Here is a 13,211-nt window from a genome sequence, read left to right as displayed (position 1 = left end):
CTAATCACCCCCCACCTTTCCTGGTCGGCGCTTAAGTGCTGCGCCCCCTCGATTTCGATGCTAATCAATGACTGCAAGAGTTTTATCCAGAATGATTCGTCGGAACTACAGTAATTGTCAAAATTCAAATAGCGAAATTGAATATTGAAAGTTGATTTGCGGTGTCCGATGGGGCCATGTTTGACGTGGCGCCACGCATCTTTGCCCAGGCTACAGGTGGTCGCCCAGTTCGAATGGGCCCTGTTAGCCGCAGCCATCGAGCCGTGTGGGGCTTAGCGATAAGACAGAATAAAAGAGGCGAGGGAGGGTCGAAAACCAACATCTATATCTATTTGTCTGATCCGCCCCTGCTTTGGATCTCCCCTCTCCTCTATATAGGTGAGCTAGTTTCATGAAACCCTAACTTCGTCCAGCTTTTGCAAGCCCACGGCTACTGGTATTCCTCGATTCCCAAGTCTTTCATTACCAACGATGTCCTTTGGGTGGTCAGTTGGCGATCTCGTGAACACTATCGAACTACTAGTGAGCGTGGCCGCTTCACTGAAGGAGATCGACGGTTCACAAGAGCATTACCAGCAGGAAAGTGCATATTTGGTGGATCTTGCCAGTACCCTCCAGCATCTGAAGGATCATGACTCGTATCTACCTTGGGCATCCCAAGGCGTTGACACCCTCAAAAAGTCCGTGGAGCGGTTTGGAAAGCGACTGAGCGCGAGGTTCGGAGACAGCCTGGGCAGCGATAACAAGAGCAACAGGCAGTCTCTTATTGAGAGACTAAAGGGTGCTCCCAGAATGATCCAATATGGCTTATTTGTCTCACGTGAAGTCGACGAGTTACGTCGTAGGATTGATATTCCGTTGAAGAATGTCATTGTTGGCCTTGGTATCGACAACAACAACCTCGCCGCTCAGATTCATCAAATTGCACTGCAAACACACTCTGTTGTCGATGATTTGAGAATCTCATTATCCAATCTCTCAGCAACTACCTTAGGGAGTGAAGAACAAGCGAAAGGGGCGCAGTGTGAGCACAAGATATCAGAAGTGACACACTGGTTTAATCCACTGCCGCTTGAGGATTATCATCGTCGAGTACTCGTCAGCCTAGTTCATAGCTCCTGCGAGTGGCTCTTTGATAGAGACGAGTTTGCTTTATGGAAGTCGGCCGATAAAATTCACGATAGATATCGGATGCTCTGGATCATGGGCAAGGCGGGAGCCGGCAAAACTCATTTAGCAGCTCGGATTATTGAAGAGTTGAAGCTGTCAGCTAGCAAGCTCGCATACTTCTACTGCGATGCCAAAGATGACAGACGTGTGTCTGTCACCAGCATCTTGCGCAACTGGACCTGGCAACTACTTCAACAAGACCCGTTTTTGCTGGATGATGTGGTTCCGATCATAGAGAAGAAGCAGTTAGCCAGCCAAGCTGTTCTTGAGGATATCCTATTTACTATCCTCCAAAGATTACAGGATGCAATCCTCGTCATCGATGGGTTTGACGAATGCGAAGATCAAGAGCAAGCGAAGCTTTATCGAGTCCTAGCTCGCTTTTCCCAGGATGCCCGGGTTTTGGTCTTTCGAAGGAGCCTAAATCTTTCCAACAAGTTGATGGTTCCAGACGAATGCCTCATTCTATATGATATTTCTGAGGATGACAACTTGACTGATATCCACCGATACATTGAGGAAGGTGTGGCTGATCTTGAAATCGACGACGATGATATCAGAAAGACTATTGATACAACTCTGCGATCGGGGGCTCATGGGATGTTTTTATGGGTGGCATTGATGATTGAAGAGTTACGGAGGCCGCTTTTTAGCGACGCCGATTACCTCGAGACATTGAAATATCTGCCGGAAGATCTCAATATGCTGTATATCCAAATTCTGCGGGGCCTCTCGTCTCATCCTCGTGATATTCCAATCTCGAGAAGTCTTCTGCAGCTCATGGCGTGTGCGCGTAGACCACTAACTCTGCATGAGGTTGGAGCTTCCATGAAGGTCACTGTTGGTGGAACCAAACTCGACACATCGGCCATGTCTGAGAAGCGACTTCGACGGACCATTCTTCAATACTGTGGACCTTTGGTCACAATACAAAAACGGCCCGGCGCTCACCCTACGGCAACCCTGGTTCATTCCTCCTTAAAAGAGTTCTTACTTGAGCCCCAAGAAGCTAGTGCTCAGACACCATTCAAGATCAATGGGGGTGATGCCCATTTGGCTCTAACGCAAATATGTTTAACATATCTCTGCTACGACAATATCGAAGCTCCCCCATACGATGTATTCGATGAAGTGGTGATGTCAGAAGATAGAGATACAAGGTCGTGGGACCACAGTACAATGAGGGCCCACATGGAAAGTCGGCTCGCTGCCTTTCTTGAGAAATATCCACTTCTGGAATACTCGTCTCTCCATTGGTGGTGGCACCTCACCCGTTCGTCGTCCTGGACAGAGAGTTACAATCTTCTTCTACGTTTGTGCCACTCGAGTCGAAAGACTGTCAGATGGCTCCAAATGGTTCAATACTTCCAAGGTGATCGTGGCATTTGGGGTTCGAGTAAGGGCCAAACAGACCTGGAGGAGATTGCTTCTCTCCGAGAAGTGCTTCCTGCGGAAGACACAGTCTTCTCTACTTGGTTGAAATCATTTGGTCGTGAACCTCACAGCCGAGTTAACCTCACAAAATGGCAAAATTTTCTCCTCTGCGGGGCAGCAAATGACTTCTTGCCCGAAATTCACGTCGCAGCATACTTTGACTTTGCTCAGCTGGTCGAAGATTACCTTCTTGAAGGGGTGAATGTAAATCAGAAATCTCACACAAGGCAGCCACCTCTCTCTCTTGCTGCCATTGGTGATTCATTCGACAGCATGAGGGTTTTGCTACGACATGGAGCAGACGTAAATGCAACAGGCTGGCACAACATGACTCCCCTACAGTGGACAAGTCGACCTTCGGCTTGGCCCACAGTATATCCAGTACCATACATTGCTGGACAAATCTTGCTCGACGCAGGCGCGAGGATATCTCGGGATTGTAACAACAACTTCTTAGCATTGGTCTGCCAAAGCTCTTTTCCCCAAGATCCATTCTGTCTTCCTTTCGTCTCGTTACTGTTAAAGCACGGTGCAGAGGCTGTGATAGATCAAGGTCATCCTCGCCCTCCTCTTCATTGGGCTGCCATCTGTGGCAATGCAGCCCTGGTCAAGCTCCTACTTGAGCATGGAGCTAAGCACGACTCCAGTCCTCAGGGTGTCCCGGGTAGGGAGACACCACTTTTGCACGCATGTGCCACGACAGGGGATAAGCTGAGCGTTGTTGATCTGCTTCTTAGTGTCGGTGCCTCAGTGTCGGCTCGACGTAACGATGGTCGTTCAGCTTTGCATCTAGCATCCAAACATCCACCGCAGATTGGAATGATGCTGCTCCAGGCCGGTGCAGATGTCAATGCAAGATCTATGGATGGCTGCACTCCATTACATGACGCAATTATTGATGAAAACATGGAAATGATTGACTTGCTACTTGCAAATCACTCTACCGTGGATATCAAAAATGAAGCGTCTTTAACGCCACTCGCGCTCGCAGTTGAGAATCATTGTTCTGGTGCCATCCAGAGACTTCAAGCTGCTAATACGATTATGGAAAGTATGGAAAAAGTTGACCCAGTGATGCCAACACAGCCATCCATCTACTGGCCTAGACATCCCCGTGATATTTTTGAGGTTTATTGGGTTCTACAGCTAGCGTGGGCTCCACACAGGCCCCCACAACCGATATTGCTTCGGATTCTAGACTTGGCAAGATATTGGCTGCGATCTCAAACATCCCAGAGTGGGCTAGTAAGCTGCGATGAGAAAGAATGTCAAGATCGTCGGCCATATTTGATCTCTGAGCCCATCCGAGGTGGAAAAGACAGACCCGTGCGGGAGGTCCAGTTTGTAATCTGGAGTCATGACCAAGGCTTCAGCTCCTATCCTGAATTCCATGGTACTTTCGAGTCCTCCTTCACTTGGTTCGACGTCGGCATCGAACAGCTACCTCACAGACCGCCTATTAATATTAAAGAGGGAGAGCGCGTCTTGACGACCAATATTCACGCAAGCAGGAAGTTGAGGCGTCATCAGATAATATACGGTGAATCGGCGGTCAAGCAGAGGGGCTGGTTGGAAAAGCTTCAGGTAGGTGATAGGGTTTCAATTATCCCTATGGCTCAATATCCAGCCTGGAGGAACTTTGTGAGCGAGGCCTCGATTGAGGTTTTCAGTACGTGTTTGGTGAGTTGCAGGGAAAAATTGGCGACGCAAGCAATAGCGTGTCGAACTTGCTGAGGGGTTCTCTAGGAGAAAGAAGGGGTCAGCTGGATCACGCCTCACATTCTAAGACGGTCGATGCCGTGCCGTATTGGGCTTTGCAGAAGCGTCACAACGGTCCGAAATGGTGCGCCGCGAGGGCAATCTGATAACATGAATGGCAATCTTGCCATAAAAAGCCTCGCCTAGGTACTGAGTTTTTCCAGGAAGTGCAGGTGGCACACCCCACATGTATATATTATTATGATTGCCTGTGCATCTCTCTTGCGGTGAGGGGTCAGGGTAAATCATGCCATACATACACACATATTGTATTGGGATTGTGTATTTACATATCAGATACTTTCTACATGAGCCATTCATGATATCCTTTCTATATCCTTTCTGGTTGTACTGTTCAGATAAAAGTGCTCAGCTGTCAAAAGTCAGAAGGCGCTGTTGATGAGATACCTCGTGTTTTGACCTTTGCGCACATAAAAGACCAGATTACAAAATACTGAATGCAAATTAGGATCACCTTTCTTTGTAGTCCAGTCCTTTCCTGGAATGTTGGCTTGTCGGCCGCAGTCAGGCATTCGATATTCATGTCAGCACCGGCTCGGCCAGTGCCCGGATCCACACATTAGCTAATCATGAATTCCAATAGTTAGTTAGTATCGCCTGACCATCGTAGCTGTTATGGATGCAGGTGGTCTCGGTTTATTCTCCAGTTCAAGTTTTGCAAATCTACCGCTTGGACGGCCGCCCATCTATCCATTGTCAAGTTATCTTGGAAATTTGTGAGCCACATCACTCTTCATATATGTCATTCATCTGCCCAAGCATTCGTATACCGCCGAGTTCGTGATAACCGCCATGAGTACTTGCGGAATACCGAGTACCCCTGTGGAGCTTCGCAGCTATATCCTGCGTCAATTGCCCATGATTGAGGACGTTTTGTCCGCCATTCAAAGCAGTAGATCATTATACGAGGCACTTCAAGAAGACAACACCATCGTTGCCTACGTGTTACACAAGCAAATCGATTCTAAACTCCTGCCGTATGCGGCAGCCTTTCTTGAGCTCGATAGAGCCCCTCGCATTAAACTTCATCACAAGGATGTTTCCTTGATCCTTGAGAGATGTTTCTCTGGCACAACTTCTCAAGCTAGTGAGCAGCTAGCACGAATAGCCCTCCGTGAGGCTCTGCATGTCACGGATCTTCACAAGGCGATTCAAAAGTTCACTACGAAATATTCAGCGCAGGCTTTGTCCCATCTTCAGGACGAGAAGCCTCTCAAAAGCTCGATGCGCTCATTCAGTCATTCGGAGATATATCGCATAGAGCGTAGCTTCTATACTTATGAAGTTTATTGCTCTCTATTTGGACAATCTCGGTCTCGGTTGTCGCTCAATGATCAGCTCGATGTATTTTTCAAACAATTTACGCCTTGGGAAAACGAGCAGCTTGCCTGTGTTCTTGAATTTCTTCTTGAAGAATTGAAGCTCGGTATGGTTTCTCTTCACCTTGAATGATTACGTTCCTAACATTACTATTCAGCCTTCAATGAAGTGGCCGCTCATGACATCAACTTTGGTGAACTTTCCATTCCTTGGGTTGGGGATGAAAGCTCATGGATACAGGGTTACGTGAGTTGAACCAAATTCACAGTGATGTTTTTCTCCTTCAACGCTAACGCTACCGAAGCTCTCACTAGGTGTCAAATACCTCGAAAAAGTGACAACAGCTTCCACCTATGAAGAGCGACACCGTTTACTGGATGAAAAGCTCTCACTCGCTAATACTCAGCCGGCTCTGGCAGACTGTTTGATTGAATTGAATGATTTGTATCTTGGAGGGACAGATGAACTCGACGATCACGCTATGCATCAATTGCGTCAATTACCAAGCCAATATGCCGCGTGCGACCCTGACACCGGTCCAGCAGAAATATGGTTTCAGGCCCATGAGGGAGATCATAGCACCCAGTACGTATTAGCTGAGCCTTATCGGGCCAGCCGGAAGGTTGGGTACGTGATGATGAATCTTTCGCGTAAACAGGATATGACTAGCTTTGACGGTTCTCAGAAGTCTATTGAGTGGTAAACATTCGATGATGAGAACTACGATCAGGAATATGCCCAACAGCTTAATTCATTCGAGATACGATCAGATATCCATCTTAATGGTGGAAGAGGCTGGTGGAGCGAGGGGGATACCAGTCGTGTTCAATGGCATGATCCATCGAGCCTCTAGGTGCTCAGGAGGCGAATGGTTCTCAAATTTCAGTCCAACTCTACAGAACAGAATGTATGAGTCTCCTACAAAGCCGAATTGTATGATGCAGGCTTTGTTTGCTAGTGACTTCGTCAGCTTCCCTGCCTAATAGATAGTTATCTTGTGCTAGGACCTTAATGTAGCCCTTCTGATTGTGGATGACTCTTCTCTTGTTAACAATAGAAGAAGGAAAGGAATGATATTTCACGACGCAGATTTATTGACGTCGTTGTGTAGTGGAAAAAGACAGAAATCTAGCGTTGCGTTATTGTACTGAGTGAACTCGGTTGGTGTGATACCACATGTCGACGCCAAAGGACCACAGCTCTCACCGGAGACGACTTGGATTATGGAACAGAAAAAAAACGGATAGAAACCTGGCACACCCAATGCTGGGTTTGCTTACTGCTCTTCGTTCACGATGGGCAATGAACCCATGAGCTTTATAGGATGATCCGTGGTCGATTTGTCATTTGATTATATCCTCATCGGAGGCAGTGCGCCTCACTAGGGGTGCTCGTGGAGATGGAAATCGGAGTGGAAGCTCGCGAAGCAAATATAGATCCCAGGTGATACTAGCGCGGCCCCGGGGGTCAAGGGAAGTGGACTTCGTATACCACGGTACACTAAGGAACCCTAAGGTAAACTAAGGTAAACTATGCAGCTCTCTGTATGGTACGTCCCAAAAATTCTCCCGTCAAAGTAGATATCCTATGGTCTGCCCTTTCTTTCTACCCCGTCAAGTCATTGTGCCTGATACTGTCTCCCTTGTACCTCCTTCATTGCTACTCACTAGACTTACATTTTCAACGTCTCTGCCCTGCGTCGATAGCTGGCCCGACCACCACGATGAGCATTACTGCCAGCCCGGGCATCTTTGAAGTGGACTTGTTATTCCCACGCAATGCTACTTATTCCCCTCAGGCGCTGACGCCCATCGTGTGGGCGCTGCAAAATCCAAGTCTGGCTTCCCCATTGACGGCCTCAATTACCTGGAGCCTGTGGGAAGGCAACAACCAGACCTCCCCCGGCTCCATCGGCGGGGGACTTTTTGAGCTGAGTCTGATGGACTTTTCGTCCAGTGAACCTCATCTGGTCTCGGAATTCGTCAACACCGTTGCCTACCCGGATGGGGATTGGACCCTGGCGTGGAGCCTGAGTGTCTACAATTGCTCTCAGCTTGAGGGCCACTATCACGACATCACGCGAAGTGATTTCGCCATCTTTACCATCAGCAAAGTCGGGCCGGGAACCCGATCTGGTGGCCGCCACTTCTGCCGATGAATGTGGCACGATGGAAGCATATGCGTTTAAAGTCACATCCTTCGGAGATGTTTGTGGTGACCTCGGCCCGACTCCTACCACCAATCCGCGCGCCGTGACCATCAACTCGACAGCCACCTCCAGTCTATACGCCCTTATCGCGGAATGCGAATGTGACCTGTCCCAGCGCGACGTCTGCCAGCAATCCTGCGGGTCGATCGCGTTTGGCCACAGCACCGGTCTTGTTGATGCTACTGGCCACGGTGACCAACTTGATTCATTGTGGGTGAGAAGAAGGGGGTGATGCACTACAACCCCTATCAAGGAAAAGGCCGCGGGTCTTATTTCCATCGGTAGTAGCCACTAGTCGTAATATTTGTATTTAGTACCTTTCCATTATATCAATCTTGTTTCGCGGACTTCACAGTGTTTTTCCTTTTTTCCTTTCCTTTGTTTTTTTTTTTTTTTTTTTTTTTTTTGCTCGCCTAATTACAATAGCCCCATCTTAGCATGCGCTCGCCTGCGGACCAAAGCCCTGGTTGGCCTAAGCTCGCCCACTTAATTAATCTCGAAGGAGTATATAGAGCACGCAATGGGCTGCTACCTATTCTGGATTGTCCAGACGACCTCAGATGTTTCAAGAGACCTGTTTTTTATTGCTTGGGTTTTCTATTCTTATGTTATTATTTGCATTGTGTACTACGTACCCGCAGATGTCCGATCTCCTCCAAGAAAAAGCCCCTCGGGGTTTGACTGCCCACAACTTCATCCTCGTGCACAGTAGTAGGATATCGCTATGATAAACCTCCATCAAAATCCACCAAACTTCAAAGGCAAACCAAAGCTTTCTAAGAGAGACAGCACCGACAATTTTATGCGATCTACATGGGTTGTTTTTGAATTATCAAGTTATAATTTATTCCATTTACTATGTGTCTTGGGGTGGTCCCGCTCGCATGTGAATTACGTTATGTAAATCCTTGCAGTCTTTTCGGAGAACCTTTCCGCCTCCCGGGGGAGGCGTTAGTTTAAGTTGGATTCGCACGGGACTCAGGGACTCAGGGACCCGTTTTGCAATGCACAACCAATGATCACGCTGCCCTGCTACAATCGAAATTGCACCGATCGTGGCTTCGTGGTCAAGCAGGTTTTCCGAACAGTGACGACCAATCACACGGAATCCCCCGTTCGATCCAGTTAGCAGCACTGTATGCACATCGGCTACAGGGTTCGGGGAACGTCCATGATCCTACAGTACTGTAGGACTGAGGCGTAATTAATAAACATGCAGAGATGAGGAAAACTCGACACTGTTCTGTATCAACGTGGTCCCTCTGTTCTCGGTTATCTCCGTCTTATCCGTGGTTCCCGAGATGCGGCCCCAAAAGGCCCACTTCATTCACCTGTGATTTGCCAAGCTGTCGCTCACGGGTGAACCTCCGGATCATTCAGGGCGCAAAACCTTCCGCATGTGATTCCCCACTCGGACAAGGCTACGCTAAAAGCTTCGCAAAAGCTTCACAAAGCTTACTTCAACAGGAATCTCCGAATCTTGCTCTTATCTCGCTAGAAGAAAACGCCACTTGGTCGACGAAATTCGATGTTCATCGCTTCGGAGCTTCGCAGCGGTCAACGAATATGAGATAGGTTCAATCACTTACATCCTATCCCCAATTTATCTCAGTCAGCCCTGTATTCTTGAAGTCATTCAAAATGAACTCTAAATCTCGTGTTCATACCGCTCCTTTTTCGAGCTGGTGGTTAAGTCCATTTTCCGCCTCATTCACAGGACTTGCTACCACAAATGTGGCGAAGATAACGGCGGAAAGGATAGTCAATACCTTCATATTTCTGACTTTTTCCTTGCCTTGATATGATTTTCAAAACAGATTGAGAATGCTGATTTTGACAATATTGTTGCGTCGCACGAGGAATGCAGGTATCAAGTGGGCAGAGAGCTTCATATACCAAAAGGTAAATCGAACTAGTCAAGGGAAAATTTGGGGCTCAATAGAGGGGTAAGTATTCACATGCCTTACACATGTAGCCAGCTAGTACCTTCCTGTTTCATGCTTTTCATGCTCCTTAGATCACAACAGCGTACTATAACTGGCGCAGTGTCTTGTATTACTTCGGGCTTCATGTGCTAGGTGGGGCTTGATATAGGGCTCCTGATATTAGATCAGGGCATACGATCCCGGAGAAGGCGATCGATCCGATTTGTCAACACAGTCACACCTAACCGTCTCTTACGATCGTCAAGTATTGTCTCTGAATCTCACGGGTTTTCACGATTGCTGTGCCACGTCGACATCGTTGACATCTTGCCTATAACGAAAGCACAGGTGTGTTTTGCCTGCAATTATCACAGTCGCCAAGCAATGGTGTCTTCTGTATTGCTGTCAGGACTGTCATAGTTGAAGCACTCGCACATGAACCTTGAGACTCTTTTTCCATGTCACGGGGTTTGTTTCCGTTGGAATATCTATGATATCGTAACTTTCAATGTAGATGCTTATTGAGTGCCTTTGTCTCGAAAATCAGACAAAAATTTAACTGCTTGGCTATGACATCCTATTTGCTACTCCTGACTAATTAACAGCCAAAGTGAGCCGATAATTCAGCAGCCCATTCTTTGAGTTCCTCTTATTTGATTCGACTCTTATGGCACTACAGGATAGATCATCACGTAGTTTCTCTTAATTGTACATAATTGACACCGCTGGCCTAAGCAGTACCTCAACTGCCCAGGAGCCCCGCGGATATACCTGTTTCCGGATTAGGGAAATACTTCCCAACACTACTTTTCAAAAAACAGTTTCCTCCCTGACCCAGGATCTTAAACTATACTCTATTGATGGAAAACCTAGATCACTAACTGTTCCATTGCTGGATGATGAGATAACGCCCTTTGGCTAGTTAATGGCGTATAGTAAAGTGAATATCGATCCGTCTAAGCCGGTAATTATAGTTAGGTTCTGCCCGGGGCATAAATTCGTAGTAACTCCTGTTATGCCTAATGTAACGGGGAAGGATAATATTGCTGATGATATTACTAATATAGTTATAGAGGTAGCGGTAGTAGAGGACTATAGAATAGAGGATATAGAGTTACTAGGTGTTATAGAGGCGGAGTTAGATTCGCGGGTAAGGAGGACCTAACTTAAAAGGTGGGCAGCCACACACGCGCTAATGACCGACCGGTACCACAATGCTCCCTACCCACACCACCCGGGGAAGCGGTCGGGGCCAATGGCCGACGAGTTTCGCGGACATTCGCCGCCACCGCCTGCCGCCCCTGGCGCACGGACGTTTTTAGTGCGCGATGCACGACCGTTCCGGGAGGACTTCGATCCTGAGAGAGAGAGTCAATGCTAAATAGACTTGATTTGTGGAAAATACTGCGCATAGTTCGACGTGAATAAAACTAGTAGAAATTGAGGGGTACAGAGCTCGTGGTATCTGGCACCGAAGTAGTGTCAGTGGTCTGTCTCCGGACCAAGTTTTTCAACTACAAAACTCTCTTGTTCGGGCCAGACTTCCTTTTCTCTTTTGTCTCCTTAAACCCTACGTTCATTTTCTCTTTGTGTTCTCATTATACATGACAATTTCGACATATCTGTTTTATGACGCTAATTGTAAATTGCCACTTTCGCCCAGCCCAAGAGAACCGACAGATAGTTGCAGCTTGTTTGGTAAACAAAGGGCGACTCTCACCACAGTAGCTTGCCCAGAATGCTTCAAAAAACCTTCAGCGTGCTCCTGCCTCTCGGCATCAGCTTGGTGAATGCCGACCTCTCCGGCACCGTCGGGCCCACCAGCAGCTTCGTGCACAAGGCTGATGTCATGCTCTGCGACGTCACGGACTACGGCGCCTCGTCCAGCGCAGACTTTGGACCAGCTTTCACTAGCGCTTGGGATGCCTGTGCTGAAGCTGGTGGTGGCCTCGTGTACATCCCCCCGGGCGAGTATCCCATCTCGACCGGTGTGAATGTCAAGGATGCTGACGACATGGCCGTGCAGTGGGACGGCACTGTCTATCGCGACGGTGACGTCTCAGGGGACTACTTCTTCTCCTTCACTAACCTTGTGAACTTTGAATTGTTTAGCGGCAATTCCAAGGGTGCCCTCCAAGGCTATGGTTACGAGTACCTCAAGGATGGCAACTACGGTACGCGCTTACTCCTGTTTCACAACATCAACAATGCTTCTATCCACGGTCTCACCCTGGTCGACTCACCCGCTTACTACGTCGTGATTAAAACCTGCACAAGCCTCGAAGCGTATAACATGCTCATCCGTGGTGTGTCAACCATCGGTGAGACTGACGCCTTCGACGTCTCGGGTTCTAATATCTGGGTCCACGATGTCGAAATCACCAACGGTGACGAGTGCGTCACGGTCAAGTCACCATCCTCCAACTTCCGCATTGGCTCTATCTTTTGCAATCTGAGCGGCGGCACGGCCATTGGTTCCCTGGGTAGCGACACTATGGTCCAGAACATCACCTACCAGAACCTGTATATGAACGGGGCCGACGCGTGCTTCATCAAGACCAACGGTGGCAATGGCACTGTCTCGTCCATCAGCTGGGACACTGTCTACGTTAATGGCAGTGCCTACCCCTTAGCCATCGACGAAGCCTGGGGCGATGCTGGTACTGGTATTGGTGTGCAAATCAGTGACCTAAGTTTCAAGGTGAGCATTTTTGCGCCAACCCGTGATGGTTACCTAAGAACAGGTCAACACTGACTTATTGCTTTGTTGCAAAATTTCTAGGACTGGTATGGATATAACTCCGATAACTCTCGACCCACCATCCGCCTTGAATGCGATCCCGACGTGCCTTGCTACGATATCATCCTTGATGGCGTCCACCTCTGGACCAGCGACGGGGATTCTGTCGAGTGGAGCTGCCAGAATGCCTACGGATCTGGGGCCTGCTTGAAGAGCGGCTCCACGTCGCTGAGCACCTATACCACTTCTTCCATTGTGTCGACCGTATCGTAAGTCTCCATCGCCAGCCTCCTCCGTGAGGTCACATCCCGTTTCTCATGTGGTAGACAACTCACATGTGCGACCCCATTCTGACGTTGCCCCACAGGAGCTGGTCACTGCCCGGTACCATGGCCGGCGAGTTTACATCCGAACTCAGTCCCACTGCGTCCTTTACGATCCCCCCCTTGGCGACCTCCTTTTTCCCTGGGCAAACGCCGACATCGACCCTTCTGTCCTACTCTGGCCCCGCCACCTACGGCGCTGTCCAAGGCTGAGGAGAGCCGAAGCAATCACATGAGGCTCAGGAGGTGAAGTGGACACACGGTGCCGGTACCTCGCAGACGGGAGGGTTGCGAGAATTGCTTCTTATCAA

General features: G+C 48.5%; 5 protein-coding genes across 5 annotated transcripts; all 5 read left to right on the top strand.

Annotated features, from left to right (window-relative positions):
- Positions 1 to 471: 471 nt before the first annotated feature.
- On the top strand, positions 472 to 4,469 carry N7484_002055 (uncharacterized protein; the record flags this gene model as incomplete). The annotated part of the gene is made up of 2 exons (XM_057112475.1): positions 472 to 4,273; positions 4,351 to 4,469. The coding sequence occupies 2 exons, from the start codon at positions 472 to 474 to the stop codon at positions 4,467 to 4,469; spliced, it is 3,921 nt and encodes a 1,306-aa protein (XP_056977212.1).
- A 706-nt stretch (positions 4,470 to 5,175) lies between these two features.
- On the top strand, positions 5,176 to 6,406 carry N7484_002054 (uncharacterized protein; the record flags this gene model as incomplete). Its single annotated transcript, XM_057112474.1, has 3 exons — positions 5,176 to 5,809; positions 5,861 to 5,949; positions 6,008 to 6,406. The coding sequence occupies 3 exons, from the start codon at positions 5,176 to 5,178 to the stop codon at positions 6,404 to 6,406; spliced, it is 1,122 nt and encodes a 373-aa protein (XP_056977211.1).
- A 1,020-nt stretch (positions 6,407 to 7,426) lies between these two features.
- On the top strand, positions 7,427 to 8,144 carry N7484_002053 (uncharacterized protein; the record flags this gene model as incomplete). The annotated part of the gene is made up of 2 exons (XM_057112473.1): positions 7,427 to 7,787; positions 7,813 to 8,144. 2 exons carry the CDS (start codon positions 7,427 to 7,429, stop codon positions 8,142 to 8,144), a joined length of 693 nt encoding a protein of 230 aa, XP_056977210.1.
- A 2,888-nt stretch (positions 8,145 to 11,032) lies between these two features.
- N7484_002052 (uncharacterized protein) lies at positions 11,033 to 11,218 on the top strand (the record flags this gene model as incomplete). Its single annotated transcript, XM_057112472.1, has 1 exon — positions 11,033 to 11,218. One exon carries the CDS (start codon positions 11,033 to 11,035, stop codon positions 11,216 to 11,218), a length of 186 nt encoding a protein of 61 aa, XP_056977209.1.
- Positions 11,219 to 11,575: 357 nt separating this feature from the next.
- On the top strand, positions 11,576 to 13,113 carry N7484_002051 (RGase C; the record flags this gene model as incomplete). The annotated part of the gene is made up of 3 exons (XM_057112471.1): positions 11,576 to 12,538; positions 12,620 to 12,846; positions 12,945 to 13,113. 3 exons carry the CDS (start codon positions 11,576 to 11,578, stop codon positions 13,111 to 13,113), a joined length of 1,359 nt encoding a protein of 452 aa, XP_056977208.1.
- Positions 13,114 to 13,211: the final 98 nt, after the last annotated feature.

This window comes from Penicillium longicatenatum (genome assembly GCF_028827895.1).
Source record: "Penicillium longicatenatum strain IBT 33135 chromosome Unknown contig_1_segment0_segment0, whole genome shotgun sequence".
Classification (NCBI taxonomy): Eukaryota; Fungi; Ascomycota; class Eurotiomycetes; order Eurotiales; family Aspergillaceae; genus Penicillium; species Penicillium longicatenatum.
Note: the sequence above shows the minus strand (reverse complement) of the source record. Positions and strands in the feature narration are given on the sequence as shown.